The sequence below is a fragment of the Cervus elaphus genome, chromosome 4 (genome assembly GCF_910594005.1).
Source record: "Cervus elaphus chromosome 4, mCerEla1.1, whole genome shotgun sequence".
Taxonomy (NCBI): domain Eukaryota; kingdom Metazoa; phylum Chordata; class Mammalia; order Artiodactyla; family Cervidae; genus Cervus; species Cervus elaphus.
Genome location: NC_057818.1, coordinates 52,964,043 through 52,988,318, shown reverse-complemented (window position 1 = coordinate 52,988,318; position 24,276 = coordinate 52,964,043). Strand labels below are relative to the sequence as shown.

The 24,276-nt window shown below is 51.7% G+C and overlaps 1 protein-coding gene across 1 annotated transcript; it reads right to left on the bottom strand.

The window, feature by feature from the left end:
- Positions 1 to 2,673: 2,673 nt before the first annotated feature.
- On the bottom strand, positions 2,674 to 20,437 carry CEACAM16 (CEA cell adhesion molecule 16, tectorial membrane component). Its single transcript, XM_043900606.1, has 8 exons — positions 20,426 to 20,437; positions 12,592 to 12,670; positions 10,399 to 10,536; positions 8,797 to 9,141; positions 8,203 to 8,478; positions 6,798 to 7,076; positions 4,349 to 4,675; positions 2,674 to 2,915 (listed from the first exon to the last, which is right to left on the bottom strand). Exons 1-8 carry the CDS (start codon positions 20,435 to 20,437, stop codon positions 2,674 to 2,676), a joined length of 1,698 nt encoding a protein of 565 aa, XP_043756541.1.
- Between the last annotated feature and the right edge of the window lie 3,839 nt (positions 20,438 to 24,276).

Sequence of the window (24,276 nt, the reverse complement as noted above, 5' to 3'; positions counted from 1 at the left end):
GAGCTGCTTTTACTTTTTGTTCCCTTCTTTCTGCTTCCTGCCTGGAATGTGGATGAGGCAGCTGTGGCTCCAGCAGCCATCTTGGACCATGAGGTGATCAAGAGAATGAAAGCCCCAAGCTAAAAATGATGGAGCAGAAAGACAGAAAGAGCTGTGTTTCTAATGACACTGTGGAGCCATCATCCCAGCTCTGCTTATGGTCACCTTTTACGTGTGAGAGAAATTATCTATCTATGTAAGCCACTCCTAAACATGTCAGTTTCTCTTTTATCTTGTATTCTAGTGTTGTCTTTGTTGTTTGTGTTATGTCCAATCTCTCTTACTAGCCACTGAAGAAAAATTCTCACTGATACATATGTCACTGACTCTTATGTGAACTTGGAGATATGGGGTGAATATGGACGCTATTTCCCATTTTGGGTCTGGATAGTGTTGTTGGGGTTAAGAGTATGGGCTAAAACCCATCCTCACTTCCTAGCTGTGCCATTGCCTGGAAACCTCATATTGGAGAACATTGATTTAGCCAGTAGCTTTCAACTCCATGGAATTCCCTTAGTGCCCACTTGGGTAGGGAGAGTCACTGGACAGAACTTTTAGTTCTCTTCTTCCTTCATTGGCCAGAATCGGTCACATGACCACTTGAAACTGCAAGGCAGTCTGGGAAAGTGAGTATCTGGCATTTTCAGCTTCCTTTATGGGAGACAGGGCCTCCGTCATAAAAGAGCAAAGAGAAGTGGCCGCTGGGGAAGTATCCACATACTCTTCTCTCGTTATATATATTTATTGAGCATCTAATCTGCTCTACTTCAGTCAGAACAGTTTCTCTTTTATATAATAGTCTTCTTCTCAGTCTCTTATCATACTTGCAAAAAGTTTGTCCATTTCTCTGGTATTTTCAACCAACCAGCTTTAGGTTTTATTGACTAGCTCTGTTTGATTTTATATTTCATCCATTTCTGCTTTTACCTTTCTTAATTTCTTACATTTTTTCTTTGGTTTATTTCATGGGCTTTTTCTAGTTTCTTGAGTGGTAACCTTATTTTGCTCAATTTCAAAATCTTCTCTTTTTGGTACTCTCAATATATTTAAGCATTTTAAGGCTATCATCCTGCCCCAAGTGTGGCTTTGATCATATCTCACAGTTTCTATACATAATATTTTCACTGTCATTTGATTTTGGTTGGTGTTTTGCATTTTAATTGCCTCTATAATCCAATTATTATTTAAATGTAAGAATTTTTTTTTTCAACAGTGTGTAGAAAGTTGGTGGTGGTGGGAGAAGAGGGCTATAGCTTTTGAATTGATATCTGCTTTTATTGCATTGTGATTTAAATTAATATATTAAAAATATTTAAAAAATAATATATTGATATACCATGTAAGCTTGCATTTGAAGAAAGGGCCCTGAGGCTAATTAAAGGTTTGGAAAACTCTAGTCTATCCTAGGTCTTCCCTGGTGGCTCAGATGGTAAAGAATCTGCCTGTAATGCAGGAGACCTGGGTTTGATCCCTGGGTGGGAAGATTCTCCTGGAGAAGAAAATGGCAATCCACTTCAGTATTGTTAAGTCCACACCATTTTACTGGTGGACAAATAGAGGGTCTAGTGAATCCATAGCAAATGAAGGACTCTAGCCCAGATTTCAGAACCCTCATTCTGGGTGCCTTTCACCACTCACTATCTCAGTTCAACATGGCCATCCCCAGAAAGGCTCTGTCTTGAAAGTTTCTGAGAAATCGCTCTACTGAGTTTTTCCATCCCTGCCCAAACCTCTCTTTCCACCCTGAGCCTGGAGTCTGCTGTCACACTTCTGTTTAATACCAGGTCTCACTATAGTGGGTCATCTTAGCTGGGTGGGGCTTGTGGCTCAGACCCTAGTGAGAGGGGTCAGAAGACACTCGCCCTCTGGTTCCCACTCTCCCCTGCTCTCCACCCCTCAACCCCACCCCTGCCCCGTTTCCATTCATTTATTCATAGGGGCTTTTCTGGTGTGTGTAGAGGAGGAGGGAGATATTTTTAGGATTCTGCAGGTGATGCTTGAGAGATACATGGAGTGGGGGTGGGGGAATCCCAGGACAGTGGAGGGCGCAAAAGGGCATCTTTGATTAAATCGATGTAGGCCAGAAGGTGCTGGAACTCTTGTTGAGAAATTTGGTCATTCCTTGTCCTGTGCACAAATAGCTTTGCGTCAGACTCCAGGTTATGGAGGGAGGTGTGGTGTGGGGGGCTGGTGGCATGTCCCACAGCTGTTTGATGCCACAGGAGAGGCACTCTTTCAGCCACTGGAAAGCAGGACCCTCAGAAATAACCTGGGGCGTCGTGGGAAGGGCCTGAGGCTGTGACATGAAGCAGTGGGGGCTTGGAGCCCTGCGTTTTGGGCATCCTTGTGCATGCATGTAGCCAGACCGAGATCATCTTGGGTGGGAAGGGAAGCAAGTGTGGCCACCGGGAATGACAAGGGTGGCAGCAGTGGAAGGAGAGGCTGACACAGGCGTTGTTAACCAGGACGTTTATAGCCTCTGTGGCTCTCCGACAGCTCGGTGAAGGAGTAGGGCCATGTTGGCTCTAACTCTAGGGTGAAAGCAGAGACCAGAGGACCATGGTCCGGCATCCTTGCTGGAAGCGAGTGGTCCTCTGCTCCAGGGGAGGAGACAAGGAGAGTGACGTGAAGAGCTCATCTCTCTGGAGGTCTCCAGGTCCACAGTGCTACTCCAGGACTGTGGGGGAAGGACGGGGCACAGGGGTGGAGGAAGCCATCAGGGGAGGCGGGGGACCAGGTCCCCGGTGCCCCCATTCCTCCTGCGCCCCTGCCCGACCCTGGCCTCCCGGCGGCCCCACCCGCCCCATGCTCAGCCTGCGCCAGGTTCAGATTCAGGAAGGTGTGGCGTTGGTCCTTGTGCGAGGAAGGAAGGTTGACTGTGAGAAGAGAGACAGGGTGAAAAGGAGTTCCGAAGTTTCATCAAGGGGTGACCTGCTGTCATGGACCAGCATTCTCCCCCCAACACTGACCCAGAAAACTAGGTTTTGATGAGTGAGTGGATGAAGGAGGGTGCTAGGGGTGTCTGGAAGTGATTGGGTCCTTGATCCTGGGCACTTCAATTCTTAGGGAGGGCGGTCAGAGTCCTTGACTCAGGGACATGTCTTCTGAGACTGCCAGCTCTGATGTGGGAGGCAAGGCTCCAGGCACATGGCCTCTCAGATCTCTGAGGATGCTCGGTCTGATGGGAGAGACATGGTCCCTGCCTCTAGGAGCTCCCGGTCTGATGGAGGAGACATGGTCCCTACCCCTGGGAGCTCCCAGTCTGATGGAGGAGACATGGTCCCTATCCTTGGGAGCTCCCAGTCTGATGGAGGAGACAAGGTCCTTCCTCTGGGAGCTCCCAGTCTGATGGAGGAGACATGGTCCTTCCTCTGGGAACTCCCAGTCTGATGGAGGAGACATGGTCCCTACCCCTGGGAGCTCCCAGTCTGATGGAGGAGACAAGGTCCTTCCTCTGGGAACTCCCAGTCTGATGGAGGAGACATGGTCCCTACCCCTGGGAGCTCCCAGTCTGATGGAGGAGACAAGGTCCTTCCTCTGGGAACTCCCAGTCTGATGGAGGAGACATGGTCCTTCCTCTGGGAGCTCCAAGTCTGATGGGGAGACACGGTCCCCAACATCTGGAAGCTCCCAGTCTGATGGAGGAGATATTTTTCCTGACTTCCGGGAGCTCCCAGTCTGACTGGGAGTTATGGTCCCCAACATCTGGAAATTCCCAGTCTGATGGAAGAGACATTATTCCTGACCACTTGGAATTTCCGGTCTGCAGAGGAAACACAATTCCCACTATCTAGGGGTCTCCATCCCGATGGAGAAGATCGTCCTTATTTCAGCTTGAAAAAGAAATGTACCCTCTGAGGGTAGAAATTCTGTTCTCTTATTGTAACACAAAGCATGAAACACGATCCGCATTGTCTAAGATGACAGTCTGAAGAGGGAGGCACGGATCCACCCTCACTCTATACCGCTCGTCTGATGGGAGAAGTGCAGCCCGAGGGTAGCGGCAGTGTCTCCTGTATTTTATGTCCCAGGAAAAAGGGCACCTTATCCTCAGTCTACACCCTGTATTTTGAAACCTTTGGTCTGGTGTGCTTCTTACAGAAGAGAGAAGGCATGGAAGTCCCATTGAGTGCCCCCAGTCCGATGGAGGAAGCCAGTCTGCCCCGGGTCTATCGGTTTTGACAGACGAGGCAGGACCTCCATCTGGGGAGGCCCAAGTCAGCTGGAGGAGGCAGAGTTCCCCCTCCCCACTTTTGGGACCCCTTGTCTGAAAAGAGCCACCCCTCCCCGTCCCCTCCTGCGCACTCACGGGCCACCTGCAGCTCCACTTCCAGCGTCTCCGTCTTGCCCTGCAGCGTGACGGTCTTGAGTGTGTAGCGGCCGGCATCCGTGAGGTTCAGCTTCTGCACCAGCAGTGAGCAGTTGGGGAAGCCCACCTCCCGGCCTGTGTGCGCGGGGCCTGCGATCCAGTTCCCGGAAGGAAGCTGGCTGAGAAGCCGGTTGGGCTCGGAGGCAGGCCCGCGGTACCAGGCGTAGACCAGCAGGTCCTTGGGGTAGCCCTGGACAGTCAGCGTCACGTCCTGGCCCTCCATCGGTCGGGTCGGCACCGGAACGATGGTCATGACGACCGCGGCAGCTGGGGAGACAGCGAGGGCGGCTGGGTCAGCTGGGCTTGCATGGGTCACAGCGCCCCCCGCCCACCCCCAGCCAGCTCATCTATGCCTCTCCCAACTGACTGACCCTCCCTGTGCCGGGGTGCCAGAAGGGAGACAGAGGAAGGAGGTGGTGATTTGTGTGGCAGTGGAGGCAGATTTTGTGTCTCAACAATGCCTGCCCACCAGGGAGCTGCGTTTTCCCTCATCAGTTTGGGACCCCCATGCGTGGGGGCCGTCTCGCTCCCCTTAGACTAGGAATTTCTAGTCCTTGGGGGGCTATCTCTCCCCATTAAACTGGAAGACCCTAGGGGGCCGAGTCATGTCTCCTCCATCAGATTGGAAATTGTTAAAAGTCCAGGGGCTGCGTACCCCCCATCAGATTGGAAATTCTCAGATTATGGGGGCCGTGTCTCCCCCATTAGATCGTTGGGAGCTATGTACTCCAGGTGTTGTCTTTTCTGTGAGCTTGCAAGACCTCAGAATAGGGGGAGCTATAGTTCGCCATTAAGATGGAAAGATTCCACAGGGTGGGAGGCCATGTCTCCTCCATCAGATTGGAAATTCCAATTTATTATTGGGCTGGGTCTTTCCAGTCAGCTGGGGACCCCAGAAGTTGAATGGGGGGGGCATGCCTATCCTATCACACTGGAAATTCCTAGAAAGTGGTGGGCCTGTACTCCCCCATCAGATTGGGAGTACCCTCAAAGGTGGAAACTGTGTTTCCCCCATCAGACTAGGAATTCTAAAAAAAAAAAAAAAAAAAAAGCCATGTCTCTTTAAGACCCTGTCTCCCCCATCAGAATACAAAATCTCCTTAAGTGTCCCCTGTGTCTCCTCCATCTGATTAGAAGTCATGTCATCTTCATCACTGCTCGGGTGGCGTGTGAGGCATTGCTTCTTCTCTCTGACTGGCAGCTCTTGAATAGGGAGGCCATGCTTCCCTATTTCAAGACCATTTCTCTGAGGGCAGAGACCATGTCTCCTCCATCAGACCAGGTGGGGCCAGAGTGCTGGCTCCCTTTCCTCTGTCTCCCCCCTTGGTACTTGCCACAGGGTGGCCGACAGCTCAGGAGGCCCTTGGGGTCGCTGTACCCACTCCCTGCACATACCTGCACACCTTGGACACCCCCATCTTGACCTGCAGAGACAGGGCTCTGGGCAGCGCCTCAGATCATCTGGTCCACCCCCCTGGGTCTTACCAAGACCAGCTGCCAAGGCCCCCGGTAGGGTGGGGCAGGAGGAACACTTACCTCTGGGCATGCCATTTCTGCTTTGGGTGAAAGAGATTCCACCCTTTGGATGAGACCCAGTCTGTTAGTAGGAGGGAGGCACGAGGGAGGGAAGGATTGTTCCCACTGTCCCCGGGGGGTGGTGGCCACTTGGGAAGGAACCAAGGCGGAATGAATGAGGCCCTCAGGTTCAAAGCCACCATCCCCAGGGGATGAGCAGATGTCCCCTGAGGATCCTGATGGCTCTGAGAACACCAGCTGTGTCCGTGCTACCCCCACCGCCAGGTTGTTTAAGGACAGAGGCAAGACAGTGCCTCTCTCGCTGTGTTTTTCCATTTGCCAATGAATGGCTGTAATTTCCCCGGGAGTGCGGCTGCTTGTGCGCGCGTGTGCGCATGCGCATACCAGCATCCGCGCCAGATAACTGAATAATTGAGTTGGCTGCGAGGAGGTTCAGCTGTTTCTGGGGCAGGGAGGGGGTTCCAGCCTGCAGCTGCTGTGACAGACTGAATTTAAAACAGGGGCACTTCATGTCAAGGGACATTGAATGTTTTTCCACTCTACCGCCGCACGGTTTGGGACATGTGGCCCGTTTCTGGCTTTGCCACCCCTCAAGGAAGAGAGTCTGATATGTTGATTTTTTTTTTTTCCGGGGGTGGGGTGGTGTGTGATAAGGCACAGACTGCCTTCCTTTTGTCACCTGGGGATGAAGAGGGTCCACCTGAAATGCCACTTGGTCCCTTGGCCAATGAATGGGGTGAGCATCTCTCCCTTTCCCATCATGGCAGCAGAATGGTGGGTGGGGCAGCCAAAGCTGGGGTCCAAGTGGGCCTCCAAGGGGAGGGGGCGGTGGCCGGGCTCGGGGGAGACTCACCGGAGAGTTTGACCACCACTGAGGCAGATCCAGAGAGCAGGGTCTTGGGGTTCTTGGCAATACACGTGTACGTGCCCTCCTGGGCGGCCGTCATGCCACTGATGTTCAGGTGGTCTTGGTCGTTCCGTAAGGCCCGCCCGTTGAAGGCCCACACGTACTCGGGCTCCGGGCAGGACCGGGACACACACCACAGCGTGAGGGAGGTGTTGAAGTCGACTCTGATGGTGCAGCCTGTGCGGGCGGTGGAGTCCTGGAGTATGGCCACGCGTTCTGGGCCGACTGTGAGGGCAGGAGGGAGAGAAACAGGGCAGTGGAGGGAGAGGGCCGTCGGCGTGGGCACCCGCCCGGCTGGAGGGGCCCCTGGGAAAACCTGCAGGAAAAAAGTGCTCTGGCCTTTGCCAATCCCACACGCATCTCTAACTTGCTCTAAGATCTTGACAATCACTTTCCCTCTCAAGGGGATTTCAGTTGTCTTTTCTGTAGAAAGACGATGTTGGAGCAGACAACACTGCAAGATGTTTTTGACATCTACGGGTTCATTAAGGAAAAAAAGACCTAAATGATTGGTTTCCAATAAGCCATTCTAAGAATCTAGAATTCTAGGGTTCCAAAAGCAGGTGTTTCTATGTTCTAGGAGACTAAGAGTCTAGAAATCTATGTTTCTAAGATTATAGGGTTGGGCAGCGCTAAGTTTTTAGAATTAGAGTCTAAGAATCTCTGCCTCTAGAGTTTCTGGGGTTCTCAGAGTCTAGAATCCAGAGCTTCTCAAACGCAGAATTCCCTGGTTGTAGGATTCTAGGTTCTAAGTTTTTCTACATTGCCATCCCTCGTGTACCTGAGTGATTCTTTTCTCTGGGTTGTTGTTGCTGTTTAGTCGCTCAGTCGTGTTGGACTCTTTTGTGACCCCATGGACTGTAGCCCCCCAAGCTCCTCTGTCTGTGGGATTTCCCAGGCAAGAATACTGGGGTGGGTTGCCATTCCCTTCTCCAGGGGATTTTCCTGACCCAGGGATCGAACCTGCATCTCCTGCATTGGCAGGTGCATCTTTACCACTGAGCCTCCTGGGAAGCCCTTTCTCTGAATGCCACATGGTGTATCTGCTGCCCCTGGGGATGACTCCATACTTTGGTTATGTTTTTAATTTTATTTCCCCTCCCATTCCACCATTCATGTCCCCTCTCCCTTTCGAAAACAACCAGTCCCAGAGGTATTGATTCAAAGGGAAAGATGATTCAATTTCAAACGTGGTCTTCTCGTCCTTTGGAAATGGGTCAAGTGCATTTTGAGGGGACTCTTTGGTTTCTAACCCCAGCTGGCCTACTGACTGACTGTGTGCCCTCGGGCACCCTCTCCTGGCCTCAGTTTCCCCATCTATGAGGCTGGGGGCTGGGCCGGGAGGACTCACAGTACACGGTCAGGTTGACGGGCTCGCTGCGGCTGACACTAACAGGATTCCAGACCTCACACTGGTAGGCGCCGGCCTCCTCCCTGCGGACGCCATGCCGGGTCAGCACCCGGCCGTCGGGGGACAGGCCAAGGCGCACGGCGATGGGCAAGGTGTCGCCGTTGAAGAACCAGCGGACCTCAGCGGGGCTGGGGCTGCTGCACATCAGGTGTAGGGTGTCCCGGCGCTCCACCAAGGCCGTGCGGTTGGCCATGACCACGGGCTGGGCCAGGATCTCTGTGGGGCAAGAGACAGAGGGGGAGGGGGCGGGGCACTGCCTGCTCCCAGGGTCTCCCCCTCCCCGGGCAGGGGGCATGGCTGGATCCCAGCAGTACCCCTGAAACCCCAGCCAGAGGGGCAAAGAACAGGATGAGAGGCAGGTTTAATCCTGGAAGCCATCTGGGAGGAGGTGAGCATTTTAACATTATTTTAGGAATTTTTCTTTTTTTTTTTGATGGGTTTAACACTTTTTAGTTTTTTTTTTTTTTTAAGAAGGATTGGGAAGGAGCTGGGAAAGCCCAGCTAGTGTAGAGGGGGCTCTGGGGGGTGTCTCACCATAGACCTGCATGTGTCCGTAGCCCACCTCCGTCTGAAATTGCCTGTTGAGAGTCTGCAGGATGTAGGTGCCCGAGTGCCCAGGCAGGGCACCCTGGATGTCCAGGCCACCGTCGGGGCGCACAGCCTCCCGCCCCGTGTGGGCTGGGCCGGGGGTCTCATCGCCTGTGCTTACGATGTAGCTGGCTACCAGGTAAGACAGGCTGAGCGTGGGCCCCGCATACCAGTTATAGGCCAGCAGTTCCCCCGAAAGCCCTTGGACAGCCAGAGTGACGTTGTCGCCCTCGGCTGGCTGGGCAGGCTCGGGGGTGATAATGATCTCAGCCCCCGCACTCAGGAACGCGGCTGAAAAGGAGCCAGAAGGGTGGGGTGAGGCGGGCTTGACCGCTCCCCACATTTGATGGGGGAGGAGACATGGGCCCCTGGCACATGTGTTCCTTGCATATAGTAAGTGCTCAATAACTGTCTGCCAGGTGCTAATGGGGGTCTCAGTCCTGGGGGGGTGGGGGCTGTGATCTGAGGACCGGATTTGATGGGCTGTGCTAAGGATCTAGCATAGGCCTGGCTATAGCAAGCTCACAGCACCCACTCAGCCTGTGGGACCCAGGATGAGACTCAGAGGGTTTTCCCTGGCCATGAGAGTCATCAGGCCTCCACTTACAAGGTTAAGCTGCCTCATCCAGCCCCCCTGGGAACCCCGGCTCCTGGTTGGGTGCCCTTCCTTTGCCGCCCCAGGCTCAATCACAGCAGAAAGTAGGGCTGTGATTAATCCACTCCACCCCTTGTGTTCTCAACCCAGGAGATAAGCCCCAAACCCGACTAGCTGGTCGGGTCTGCCTGGGATGGAATTGTGTGTGGCTGCCTGGATCAGGAAGCTGCGGCGGTTCTCACGTAAGAAGTGCTTACATGCCTGGCCTAGTTTCTGGTGCTTTCCATGCTGATGGAGCCTGGCTATGAGCAAGGGTTCTGGATCTAGCACTCAGCCCTGTCGCTTTCTGGCTGTGTGACCCTGACCAGTGACTTCACCTCTCTGAACCTCAGGCTTCTGGTCTATGGAGTGGGGGTCATGGGTGGGGTGGTTATGAATACACAAAAAGCATATAGGACAACACCCAGTAGATGGTAGCAAATGCTGCTGGGGATGACCTTCAAATGACCCCAGGAGTTAGACCCATTTCATAGATGAGGAAACTGAGGCTGAGAAGAGGAAAGCAACTGCCCAAACCACATCCTGAGGGAGGGGCTGACCTGTTGATTACAAGTCACACTAGTTAAGGCTTCTGTAGCTCAGTAGGGGTTTGCTGCATGAATGAGGCACAGCAGTGGCTCCCTAACCCTACCTTACACCCCGGTTTTAGAAATCTCCAAAGTCACCTCAAAAATCTTTTTGGGTGACAGTCCCCGGCCTGCCCCACACTGGTGATCCTTGGAGAAGCAAATCGTGCCTGCATGAAGCAGAGCTGTCGCCCCCACCTGCTGGGTTTCTGGCTCATACCTTCCCTCCCCAGGCTCCCCCCCTTCCCTAAGACCATGGGGGCTAAGGCTCTAGGGGTGCTGTTCTTGCTCACCACTGAGAAGGAGCCATCTGCTTCGGGTCAGCACCATCTTTCACCCCAAAGCCGGCTCTTGGAGACAACGGCGTTGGCGGCCTGGCGCTCCGAGGCCCTTCCTGGTTGGGGTTTGGCTCCGTCTGGCGCTGGACCTGGGAGGGTTCGGTGATTTGGAGCTGGGGGAGATCACCTGAATTTGGAGGGATCGAGTCACCGAGGATCTGGGGCCCCGTTTGGGTACCAGAGCGGGTGTGGCAGGCACGGGCCAGGGGCCACGACCTGGTCAGGCCTCCTGGGGCGCTGCCTGACCTTCTTTGTGCCGAGGGCCTGGGTTTGGTACCAGGAGAGGAACCAGGTCACCAGGGAGGCGGGAGGAGGGCCAGGGGAAGATTTTAGGGCAGTTCTTACCCATGGTGCAGGCCCACTTGTGGGGGACACCAAGGGATAAAACCCATCCACAGTGACTGCTGTTTTCCCAGGCCCAAAGCTGTGGGTGACCCTCAGGTTTCATCTCAGTGGCTGCCCTGTGGTGTGATCACTGTCAGAGCCTCCGCGGGCAGATGGGGAAACTGAGGCATGGGGTAAGGACTCTGACTTGCCCAACTTCCTGCAGGCAGGGGGTTCTGAACTCTGCTGTTTCTGAGCCCACACAGAAGGGAAGGAGGCTAGTGACTGCATCCTTTCTCTGGGGCTCTGTTTTTTGTTTGTTTTTTATTTTTTGTTTGTTTTTTTATACATATTTATTTATTTGACTGCACTGGTTCTCAGATGTGGCACATGGAATCTTTAATCTTTGTTGTGGGAGGCAGGATCTTTAGTGGCGGCATATTGTCCAAGTTCTCTGACCAGGGATTGACCGGGCCCCCTGCATTGGAAGTGTGGGATCTTAACCACTGGAAGCTCCAGGGGCTGTGTTTCTTGTTGGTTTCCTACTTGGGGCTGAGCAATCCACATTCTCTCTCTTCTTCCCTTGAAGCCTTGTTCTTTCTGCCTGTGAAATGGGCATATGTGAACACTTTGGGGCCAGAGAGAGTCCAGTCTTGACCTTGGCTCTACACGTTCTGGAAGCGGGGCTGGAAGCAGCCTCTTCCCGAGTCTCTGTTGACTGCTCTGAACACCAGGGCTGTGTAGACTCTAGTCAGGGTTGCTGAGCAGTTAGTGAGATGCCATGCATCAGGAACTTAGCGCCTGGCAGAGTTGGGTCCCAAACATAAGGGGTGGTTGGTGTTATTGGACCTAGTTCCGCTGTTCCTAGTTTCCATGACGATAGGCAAGTTATGGAGCCCACTGGGCCTCAGTTTCCTCATCTGTAAAATGGGAGTGATGATAATACCCACGTCGTGGGCTGTTGGAAGGATCAAATGAATGAACTTGTGTGAAGTACTTGCCATGATGCCTGGCACAGAGCGGAGGCTCAAGAAGAAATCACTCAACCCACTCCAGTACTCTTGCCTGGAAAATCCCATGGACCAAGGAGCCTAGTACGCTACAGTCCATGGGGTCGCAAAGAGTCGGACACGACTGAGCAACTTCACTTCACTTCATGGCAAAATGTCTTGTGTGAAACATGTTTTTCTTAATTTCCATGAAACAACATTCTGCAGTCTAATAAAACTTTTATCTACTGTAAAAAAAAAAAAAGAAGAAGAAATCACTCAGGGACATCCCTAGTGGTGCAGGGGCTAAGACTCCATGCTCCCAATGCAGGGGACCCAAGTTTGATCCCCGGTGAGGGAACTAGATCCCACATGCTGTAACTGAGACCTGGTCCAGCCAAATAAACAAATAAAAAATATTTTTTAAAAAAGAAATTGCTCATTCATTCATCCTACAAATATTTAATCAGCATTGTTGGTCTGCCAAGCACGGTCCTAGGGGCTAGTAGGTAGGATCCCTGCCCTTGTGGGGCTGAGATTTGTGGGATAAACAAACCAAACATAAAATCTATCCCATGTCGGATGGAGATAAGTGCTATGGGGAAAAAATCAAGCCAGGAAGGGGGCTGGCAATTTTGGAATTGGGGCCAGAGGTGGTGGTCGGGGGGCAAGGGGGCTGTCTCTGGGAAGGTGATGCTTGGTAGAGGCCGTGGGGGGACTGGGTGGGGGTGGGAAGCACCCCTCACTCCCCAGTCAAGAACCTTAGTTCTTGACAAATGTGTTATCAGTATCTCCGTGGCGTCTGGGTCGTGGTGTCTCTGAGGCTCCAGCATCCTGCTTCTGGGCTGGGGGCCACACCTGAGGCTCACCTGTCCTGATTTGCTCCTCCAGCACTGTGTCCTCAGCTGCCCTGGAAGGGCAGGGCTCTGACGTGGGGGACAGCGTGAGCTGAGAGGGGTGGGTGCAGCCAGGTGAGTTGTGGGTGACCTGGCATGGTCTGCTTCCCCCATCCCTCCTGTGACCTCAACTCACCCTTCTCTGTCCTAGCCCAGCCCTCTCCCCTGAGCCCTGGGAACCTCATCCAGGGGCTCAGGATATCATTCAGGATGCTTCCCCCCTCCACCTCCCCGGATGTCTCTGGGCACCTCTCGCTCACCCTGTCCCAAACTGACCTCGAGATCTTCCCCTAGACCTGCTCCTCCTCCCCACCCTCTTATCAGAGATGGCGCCACCGTCTACCGTCACTGGGACATAGACGGGGCCTTGTCCCTGATTCTAATCTCCCCCTCCTCCCCCCCCCCCCGCCCCCGCATACCACTCTATCATGCCTGCTTCTTAAATGCCCTGTGCATCTTTGTCTCTCTCCCTGTGGCTCCTGTCTTAGTCCAGGTCTCCCCAGCCTGCACTGGCCCCTCATCTGGCTTCCCTCCCCAACTCCTCCCTGGTCTCTGACCCTGGTTTGGCTCCCTCTCAGTGCCCAGAACCTGCTGTGGCTCCTCAGTGCCCTCAGGAGAAAGCCCAGCTTGTCACTGTGGCCCCGCGTGACCTGGCCCCTGCCTGCTTGAACACCCATTCCTTCTGGGAACTCTGCTCCAGTTATTCTGCCTCACTTGTGCTCTCTCCACCCAGCACATCCCTGCTTCCCCCTCCTCTATTTCATTTTCTATTCAACAACTCCCCCTCCTCCTCCAGGAAGCCCTCCTGGACTCCCAGACTTCATGAGGTGCACCCCTCATCCCCAGTCAGTCCCAGCCCTGACCACCTTGGGTCTTCACTGTCAGGGGTAGGTCTGTTTCTTCAAAGTGACTGAGTCGTGGGAGGGCAGGACCAGGGCTGCTGTGCTGTGGGCATCACTGTGTCCCCAGCAGAGGATCAGATGATGGAGCAGAGGCTGAGAGAGTGTTTGTGAAACTGGACACCAGGGACGGATGACACAGAGGAGTCTCCAGGGAGGTCTGGGTTTCTGGGGATTTGCCGTCTGGCTGAGTAGCGAGAAGAGGCTTTGGCTCTGAGAATCTTGAGGACAGATCCTGGCTTTTGTCCAGACTCCACCATGGCTCCCTACCACGCTCAGCAACACACAGACCCTCCTCTCTCTGTGGTCTTTGCACTTCCTGATTCACTCCCAGCTCCATCTCCCCAGCCTCCCCCGCCTGGTGCTCCCAGACATGAGCCTGGATTTTTGGTCCCATTGAGTGCTGTGGTTTCTTGAGCACCTACTCTGTGCCAGGCCCAGATCTAGGCAGAAAGTAAACCTGGCCATTCTGGGCAGGGGCCTTTGCCTGTCTGGCAAGTGGGTGGTAGGTGATCATGACACTGACCTCTCTGGGGTTTCTCTGGGGGTAAGGGAGAGCAGGTGCATGGAGGGCTCAGGGCTGTGCCTACTCCAGGGTGGGCATTGGGTACTCAGGGGCCATCATCCATTCACCTTTCAACAAACATTTATTGAGCATCTACTAGGTGCCGGGCACTGTGCTAGGATCTAGGTTACAGCTAAGAATAAGACTGGAAAAATCCCTGCCCCATAGAGCTGACCTTTTGTTGGGGTGATAGTCAGCTGACAAATAAATGGATGTAATATATCAGGTGGAGATAATGTGATGGAGAAGAAGAAAGCAGGAGAGGGGATGGAGGTGTCTGGGGCACTGGTTTATGTAGGGTCAAGAGAAGATGTTTTAGGAGGTGACATCAGAGTAGAGACTCAATGAGGGAAAATTGACTCTGGGGGATTCTGGGGGGAAAGCATTCCAGGCAGCCAGAACAGCAAGTGCAAAGGCCCTGAGGCAGCAGTGTTTTGGTGAGTGGGAGGCTGGTGTGGCTGGGGCACAGTGAGCGGAGGGGGCAGAGAGGGAACACGGCAGATCCTGCAGGGCCCTGTGGGCCACAGGAGGACTTTGGCTTTCACTCTGAGATAGGAGCCCTGGGAGAGATGTGAGTGGAGAAGGCATGGGAGCTGACTTAGGTGTTAATAGGATCTCTGGCCGCGTGTGGGGCACAGACTGTGGGAGGTGACAGCAGGTGATGGGAGGCAGCGGGTGACTGCAGAAGTCTAGACATGCTGTCCAGGGTGGTGGTGGTTGTTCGGTCACTCAGTTGTGTCTGACTCCTTGTGACCCCATGAACCACAGCACAACAGGCTTGCCTATTCTTCACCAGCTCCCAGAGTTTGCTGAAACTCATGTCCATTGAGTCGGTGATGCCATCCAACCATCTCATCCAGTGTGGTAGTCACTGCGATGAGCTTATCCGAGTTTAGATGAGCTGTGAGTGAAACGTACACACCGAAGAGGTGATCGTCTTGTGATGTACGGAGGATTGAGTCATTATGTTGTGCACCTGAAACTAACAGTGTTGTGGGTCAATCACACTTCAACTAAAAGAAAAGACACATAATCACAGTATTCTAATAGGTCCTACAGTGAACAATATTTACATTGTCATTATAATGGTGCAAACACTAATTATTGATATAATTAAAAGCATGGGCTTCTTAGGTGGCACGGTGGTAAAGAATCTGCCTGCAATGAAGGAGACATGGGTTCCGTTCCTGGGTCGAGAAGATCCCCTGGAGAAGGAAATGGCAGCCCGCTCCAGTAATTCTTGCTTGGAAAACCCCATGGACAGAAGAGCCTGGCAGGCTACAGTTCATGGGGTTGCAAAGAATCAGACACGACTGAGCATGCAGGCGTGCATGCATGCATGATAAAATTTTGAAGAGAGGATGAGGAAGGAGAGGTGGAGGTATTAAATCTTCATGTCTTTTAACATCTATAACTTTAAAATTATTTTTCTCTTTCTTATTGTATTTATAGGTGATAGGTTTGACTAAATCTGTTGTGACAATCATTTCACAAAATATGTAAATCAAACCATCTTGCGGTGCACCTTAAACAGTGATATATTCAGCTTTTTCTTTCCTTTTTCTTTTTGGCCATGCTGCGTGGCTTGAGGGATCTTAGTTTCCCGACCAGGGACTGAACCTGGGCCCTCTGCAGTGAGAGCGTGGAGACCATGAGGGGACTCCCTATATCAATTTTTTCTTAATAAAACTGAAAAAAATTAAAAAAAAAACCTGAAAGTAAAAAGGAAAAAAAAAGCCCACAAAATATTGAAGATTTCTTCCAGACACATACACAAAGAATGCAAAATCTATTGTTCACTTTTTATATTGAGTCAATGTTTAAATGATGGGTGCTAGTGATAAAGAACCCACCTGCCAATGCAGGAGACATAAGTGACCTGGGTTTGATCCCTGGGTCAGGAAGATCCCCTGGAGGGGGGTATGGCAACCCACTCCAGTATTCTTGCCTGAAGAATCCCATGAACAGAGGAGGCTGGCGGGCTACAGTCGGTGGGGTCACACAGAGTTGAACAGGACTGAAGAGACTTAGCAGCATGTTGAAATGATAACATTTTGTCTAAGTTGGGCTTCCCTAGTGGCTCAGATGGCTGACATAGATTTGGTTCACCTGTTTCTTTTTATTATTCTTCATGTGATACTAGAACATTTTAAAGTGTATGCATGGCTGGCCCACGGAGGGGAGAAGTGGTTGGGTCACTGATATATTTTACTAACGATTTATGCATTATTTTGATATTATTGGCTTTACCTATTTTCTCAGCCAGCATCACCCTCCCTCCCTGAAAACCCATTTTGCAGAATGAGGAAACTGAGGCTCAGACCTTAGCTTTGGGAAATTGAAGTGGGCAAGTCTTAATCTTCTCTGCAGCTGGGGACAATGTTCTCTGACCTTATTTTGTCAACTCTGTCCCCTGACCCCAGCCTTCTTATCTCACCAGCCACGTCATTAGTGCCCTAGGGAGCTGGGGGGGACCTGGGGCCTCCTCCCTTCTGCCTCCTCTCCGAAACTCCACCCATGACTGGCAACATTTCTAAGATGGAACCCACAGCTGCGGCTCTCGGGGCAGGACACTTGCCCTGTCCCTCTGGTCGGAGCGCTCACTCTGGGAGCTACTGGCTTAGCCAGGCTGAAGCAGGTTTCTGGATGCCTCTTTTCTGTTCTCCTTATCTCTCCAGGGTGAGGCTGAGGGTGCTGTAATATTTACTCATGGATCTGACTTCAGGGTGTGGCTTCCTGCGCTGGCTTGGCAAGGTCTGGGCTTGGTCTTGGGGAGGCTGTTGTTGGGGAGAAAGAACTCCACGTCCCCTTAATTCCTCACCCTCGGAAGAACATCCAGGCTACTTGTGCATGGACGGTGGTGGACAGTGGACTGGAGGGGCCAGCCTCAGACCTTCGCCTTGGCTGTTCCCATTGCCTGGGTACCTGTCTCGCTCCCTGCCCCCATCCCAGTCTCACCTTATTCACCTGGGTTTTTCCAGGTCATTCAATCATTGAACAAATATTTATCGAACACTGACTGCCTGCCAGGCTGGCTGGGGAGACAGACAACATCCCTCTCCTTGTGGGGCTAAATCCTATTGGAGGGAGAAGGGTTATAATGGAAAGACTGATAGAGAATATCATGTCAAGTGGAGATAAGTGTTATAAAAATATGAGATAGGGCCAGAGGATCGGGAGTGGCAGGGGTTGCTCTCTTGGTAGGGAGGTCAGGGAGAGTCTTTCTAGGAGGTGATGTTTGAGCTGAAACCTGAAGGAGGGAGACCAAGGAAGACTGTGACTATCTAGGGGAGCTGTGTTTTTGGCAGAAGTCTTGGACTTCCCAGGTGACTCAGTGGTAAAGAATCCCCCTGCCAATACTGGAGACTCAAGAGACTCGGGTTGAATCCCTGGGTTGGGAATATCCCCTGGAGAAGGAAATGGCAACCCACTCCAGTATTCTTGCCTGAGGGAAATCTCATGGACAGAGGAGCCTGGCAGGCTACAGTCCATGGGGTCGCAAAAGAGTGGGACATGACTTAGTGACTAAATAACAATGGGCAAGTGCAAAGGCCCTGAGGCAGCAAGGGCCAGGATGAGTGTGAGGAAGGCAAGGAGATGGGTTGTGGCTGGGAAGTGAGAGAGGACAGTGGGAGGAGCTGGTTATAGAAGAGGGGGGTACTTCTCTGGTGGGTCAGTGGTTAAGACTCTGCACTTCCACTGCAAGGGGCACGAGTTCAACACCTGGTCGGAGAACCAGGATCCCTAACTAAAATCCCACATGCCATGTGGCACAGCCAAGAAAAAAATTAAAAAAGGAGCAGGGGACCCAGAACACGGTGCTTTGGACAGAAGATGGCCTATTATAGATGAATCACGTGATGGTAAAGTTGAACTTGGGATAAGAGCCAATGAGGAACTGAGTAAGTGAAGTGAATGAAAGTCGCTCAGTCGTGTCCGACTCTTTGTGACCCCGTTGACTGTAGCCCACCAGGCTCTCCTCTGTCCATGGGATTCTCCAGGCAGGAGTACTGGAGTGGGTTGCCATTCCCTTGTCCAGGAACAGAAGGGAAGGTTTAGGTGTAGGGTGAGGGGCCACAGGGGGCCAGGTTGGCACGTGTGAGGGGCTGGGTTTTTCTGGAATGCGGTCAAGGCCTGGAAGTGAAGGGCAGAATTAGGGAGGTGGGAGGGGAGCAGAGAGAGTGCCGGGGTTCTCTGGGGACCCCAAAAGGGCAGGAAGGTCCTGGGAGGGGCAACCTGGCTAAGTGTCCTTACTCTCTGGGCCTCATTTTTCCCCATCAAGAATATTTGAAGGGGCTGGACTTGGATTTTGAGTTATGGTCAAAAGCAATTTAAAAGCTTTGGAAAACTTCAGATTTTACGTGCTCATCCAAAGCAGAGGGCAGAACAATGCCCTTCCCCCGAGCTCAGGCCAATCTTGTTTTCTGTCCCTACTCATGTCCTTCTCCCACTTGATTTTGAAAGCAAATTCCAGCCACGGTATTGTTTTTAGTCATACTTCAGTCTGTATCTCTAAACGGTTCAGTTCAGTTCAGTTCAGTTGCTCAGTCTTGTCTAACTCTTTGTGACCCCACGGACTGCAGCACGCCAGGCTTCCCTGTCCATCACCAACTCCTGGAGTTTACTGAAAGTCATGCCCATTGAGTTGGAGATGCCATCCAACCACCTCATCCTCTGTTGTCCCCTTCTCCTGCTTTCAATCTTTCCCAGCACCACGGTCTTTTCAAAAGGTAAGGACTCATTAAAAAAACATACTCGCAATGTCATCATTTCACCTAAAAAGTGAAAACAAAACCAACAGTGAACAATTCCTTAGTGTCTTCATATACCCAATGTGTCCAAATTTCCAGTCACCTCCTGAACATCACAATCTCTTTGCCAGCTTCATTGGGGGCCGGTTGGGGGGGGGGGTGTCATACTTTCCATCCCATAATATTCACCTTGGAATATTCATCCCATAATGTTCATAATATGCAGCCATTCCCCAAATATAGTTTTAGAACCCTTTCATCACCCCTCAAGGGTTTCCCTGTGCCAAGATCCAAAAATGGTTCAATATTTTGAAGTGTTTGCTTCACTTCAGGTGTGTTTGCGTCCGTTCAGTGGAATGCTTTCCTCAGATGAAATCATCTGTGGAACCCCAGTGCATCCAGCAGATAAAAGTACCTTGGGGCTCGATTCAGCCTGTTTCCTGAGTAGAGGATCAAACCTGCACCCCCATCAAAGGTGGAGGGTGGTGAAGGGGCGTCCACACCTCTGAGGCCAGGCTACTCGCACCATCTGACCCCGGCCGACTCTTTCAGAGTGCAGTGCCCTTTTGCATACAAAGGGGTTGAATTTGGGAGAGAAGGGTTTTCCCCATGAATCATTATCATTCTTGGTCATGGCCCAGCGCACTTCCTTCCCCACGCAGCCACTTCCTCGTTTGTAAAACAAGGAGCCACGGGCCTGAGAGTCTAGAGGTGACCGTGGACTCATGGGAAGTAGGTGGTGGTGGGCAGCGACCCCTAGTGGACAGAGATGGGGCTGAGCGAGCCAAGGAGCCTTGGGGCTCCCAGTCCCAGCCAAGGACACTGGTCTCTTCCTAACCGGGCCAAAAACTGGGCCCGTGCCTGAAATTCCACCATCAGCGATACCTCCTTCGGATTAAGCATTGCCCTCTGCTTGGACACACAGATCCCAGCATTTGAGTGGGTGTGGGTTACATCCTGGTCCCTCCTCCTTTCAGACTGGAACTGTGCAGAGGATAAAGCTTGGAGTTAGAAAGTCTTTGGTTGCATTCCCAGTGTGTCCCTTTATAGCCTGTGTGACCTGACCTTTTTCTTTTTTGGCCACACAATGGGTCATGTGGAATCTTAAAGGTTCCCCAACCAGGGATTGAACCCATGCCCCCTGCAGTGGAAGCTTGGAGTCCTAAGCACTAGGCCGCCAGGGAAGTCCCTTACTTGACCTTTCTTAGCCTCTGTTTCTGCATCTGTGAAATAGGAGGAATCATAGTACTTGCCTCATGAAACTGTTTTGAGGATAAAATAAAGAAGTAAAGCACTTATTGCATGGCGTTTGGTAAATGCTCATGAAACATTTATTATTAATTATTATTACATTGGCTTCCATATTTCCTCCCCCACTACACTTTGAGCTCCCTGAGAGTGGGGGTTAGTCCAGTTTATCTTCCTGTCTCTGGTGCTCAGTTGAGTTCACGCGACAGAGTTTGATATATAGTAATTGCTCAATAAATATTTGTCAATGAATGAATGGAGATGCTGGACACAGGAAGAAAAGATACAGATAATGAGAATTCACGCAGGTTCACTTATTCCACACGCATTCCTGGAGCCCTTACCCTGTGCCCCATGCTGGGTGGTGCTGGGACTCATTGGGTGACCCTGACTGTGTTCTCTGGGGAACTTACAGTCCAGCAGGGAGATAAAGCCATCTCCAGACAGTGATGATGACCTAGCATGGGCAGGGCTGTGGTGGACAGGCACTCAGAATGGGAGATCAGACCCAGATTGGGAGTCAGGGAGGACTCCCTGGAGGAAGAGGCATCTGAGCCAAGATTGGAGGATGAATAAATGTGTGCAGTGGGGGTGATGTGGCTACAGGCATACTCCAGGCAGAGGGAAGAGAATACCTTCTTCAAGGTTCTTGAAGAATTTCAGTCCCTCAGATCACAGACCACGGGGTTGGGGGGAGGGGCAGAAGTCTGAGAGGTAAGACTGAGGGGCCCCCAGGAGGCAGACCCGGCAGGTAGTTGAAAGCTGTGGTGACTGTAGAGAGGACGGAAGGCCTAGCTCAGGACACTAGGGAGCAGGGTCCGCGGTCTGCCTCAGTGAGACCGAGGGAGGGAGGCGCCCATGTATCGGGGTCTGGGCAGCCGTGTGGACTCCATGGGCGCCCAGAGGGGCAAAGAAAGAGGCCGAGGCTGGAGGCAAGTGGACGCGCGGCACTGGCCGGTGGGTCTGCGCGGCCCTCTGCTGCCCCCTGCTGGCTCCGCTTTGACTCGCGCCCTGCCTGCAAGTCTTGGCAACCAGGATGGGTCCAGCAAGCCCAAACCCAACCAGTGACAAAGAAGATATGACCTGGGCAGCCATGCTGCAGGGTCCACTGCCATTCACTGTCCCCGATCTAACACCACCGACCTGCATCTCCAGCTGCCTTCCCCTGCTGACACGCTGAACTAAACTCAAGACTGGCCTCCCAAGCCCTCCCCTTTTCTTTCTTTAAAAACCGTGTTATTGAGATGTAACGCACGTGCCAAGTTTTTAGCGTGTTCCTAGAGTTGTACAACCATCACCACAATCAACCTTACAACATTTCCATCACTCCCAAAAGAAACCCTGTCTCCATTAGCAGTCATTCCCCATTCTCTCGCCCTCCCAGCCCCCTGCCCAATACTAATCTGTTTTCTGTCTCTCTGGATTTGCCTGTTCTGGATACTTCATTCGAGTGCAGTCACACACTGGGTGGTCTTTGGTGTCTGGCTTCTTTCACTTAGCATGGTGTTGTCAAGTTTCCTCCACGCTGTAGTGTGGATCAGTATTTCATTCCATGTATTTACTTATTTATGGTTTTGCCGGGTCTTTCTTGTTGCTGCACGGGCTTGTCTCTAGTTGCCGCGGGTAGGGGCTCCTCTCTAGTTGCAGTGCTCAGCCTTCTCACTGTGGGGGCTTCTCTTGTTGCAGAGCATGGGCTTCAGTAGTTGTGGTGCACAGGCTTAGTCACTCCTTGGTATGTGGGATGTTCCCGGACCAGGGATCGAACCTGTGTCTCCTGCATTGGCAGGCAGATTCTTTACCACTGAGCCACCAGGGAAGCTCCTATTTCATTCCTCTCCGGGTAGATCACAGAATGCTTACTCATTCATCTGCTGATAGCCAGTTGGGTTGTTTTAATTTCCAGCTGTTATGAATAACACTACTATGAACATTTGTGAACACGTTTCTGTGGGGATGTATGTCTTCATTTCTTGCAAACCTTGCCCTCTTGCAGCTTGGATGACACCACTGTCCCCTACCCCTCAGTGGCAAACCAGGCACCTGGGCACTCTGGTACCCTGGCTTCCTCGGTGTCTGTTTCCTTCTCCCTCATAGCCCCTCTCCCTCATTCCCCTCAGACATTACCTTCAGTGCTGCTTGCTGTCAGCTCTCTGAGGGCAGGGGTCTCTGTATGTGTTGTTCACAGGTGTCTCCTCAGAGCCTAGAACCGCTGCACACAGCGGGTGATCAATTAATGTTTGTTGAATAGATGAACGGACACATTGTTGACAACACCCTTCTCCTTCATCGGCCACATCCAATCCAGGATAAAATTATATAATATCAATATTTCATTCTAAACACCTTTCAGCTCTGTGCACTTCTTCCCCAGCCACCCCCTCCATCCTGGTCTAGCACTTGCTGAATGAATGGATGAGTCACTGAATGAATAGATGGGGGAGGGCAGACCTGCCTGAGAATTTCTCTCCAGAAAGTATAGTGGGTGAGAGCGTGGGCTCTGACATGAATCCTGATGGTGTATTGACTGGGCTGTTCACATATATTTTGATTCTCCAAATTCTGGGTATGAGGGCTTCCCTGGAGGCTCAGCGGTAAGAGAATCCGCCTGCCAATGCAGGAGCCACAGGAGACACGGGTTTGATTCCTGGGTTGGGAAGATCCCTTGGAGGAGGGCGTGGCAACCACTCCAGTATTCTTGCCTAGAGAATCTCATGGACAGAGGAGCCTGGCAGGCTACAGTCCAAGGGATGCAAAAAGCTGAACACAACTGAAGTGACTTAGCATGCACACATGCACGTATTCTGGGTATGGGCTTCCTTGGTGGCTCAGTGGCTAAGACTCTGCACTCTCAATGCAGGGGCTCAAGTTTGAGCCCTGGTCAGGGAACTCAAGCCCACATGCTGCAACTAAAGATCCTTCATGCCACAATGAAGATAAAAAACCCCACGTGCTACAACTAAGACCTGGTGCAGCCAACTAAATAAATAATGTTAAAAAACAAAGGAGAGAGAGAAACGAACCTCTTGACATTCTAAGCCATGGGACGTGTGGGGTTGCTTGTTACTGCAGCATAACCCAGCCCATCCTGATGCATCATTGGTCTTTCCTTATGCTTGATGTGTGACCTTGAGGCAGTCACTCCACCTCTCCATCAACAAAATGGGAATACAATAGTCCCAGCCTCCCAAAGCTGTTCTGAGAACTTAGATTCAAATAGGGAGAGGCATAGTCAGCAGTTGCAGCTTAGGCACCCCTCGGCATGTGGAATCTTCCCCCATCAGGGATGGAACCTGTGTCCCTGTGTTGACAGGCAGATTCTTAACCACTGGACCACCAGGAAAGTCCAGTTATCATTATATTTAAATAAATAAGGCTTCATTGTGGTGGAGGAAGAAGGAATGGTGCCCATTTCCTAGGAACCTATATTCCTCTGCTAGAATGGCCATGACAAAATACCACAGACCTGATGGCTTCAACAACAGTTATTTTCTCACAATTCTGGAGACTGGAAGTCCAACATCAAGGTGTCAGCAGACTTGGCTTCTTCTGAGCCTTCCTTCTTTGGCTTGCGAATAACCGCCTCATGATGATTTCATGTGTTGTTTTTCTTCTCCATGCGTGTGCATCCCTAGTGTCTCCTCCTCTTCTTTTAATTATATTTTTACTTTAAATTTTTATTTATTTATTTCTGGCTGCACTGCACAGCTTGTGGGATCTAGTTCCCCAACCAGGGATTGAACCTAGGCTTTTCACAGTGAGAGTAAGGAGTCCTAATCACTGGACCACCAGGGAATACTCTCTTCCTCTTCTTGTAAGGACACTAATTGTACTGGATTACAGCCCTATCCCCTGACCTCATTTAAACTTTCAGTTAAGTTCAGTCCAGTCACTCAGTCGTGTCTGACTCTTTGCGACCCCATGGACTGCAGCATGCCAGGCTTCCCTGTTCATCACCAACTCCCAGAGCTTGCTCAAACTCAAGGCCATTGAGTTGGTGATGCCATCCAACCATCTCATCCTCTGTCGTCCCCTTCTCCTCCTCCCTTCAATCTTTCCCAGCATCAGGGTCTTTTCCAATGAGTCAGTTCTCCACATCAGGTGGCCAAAGTATTGAAGCTTCAGCTTCAGCATTAGTCCTTCCAATGAATATTCAGGACTGATTTCCTTTAGGACTGACTGGTTTGATCTCCTTGCA

Coding starts and splice junctions, on each gene's coding strand:
- CEACAM16 (XM_043900606.1), bottom strand. Junction 9,142..10,398: donor CGGCTTTGGGGTGAAAGATG/GTGCTGACCCGA, acceptor GCTCCTTTTCAG/CCGCGTTCCTGAGTGCGGGG. Junction 4,676..6,797: donor AGTGGTGGTCAAACTCTCCG/GTGAGTCTCCCC, acceptor CTGTCTCCCCAG/CTGCCGCGGTCGTCATGACC.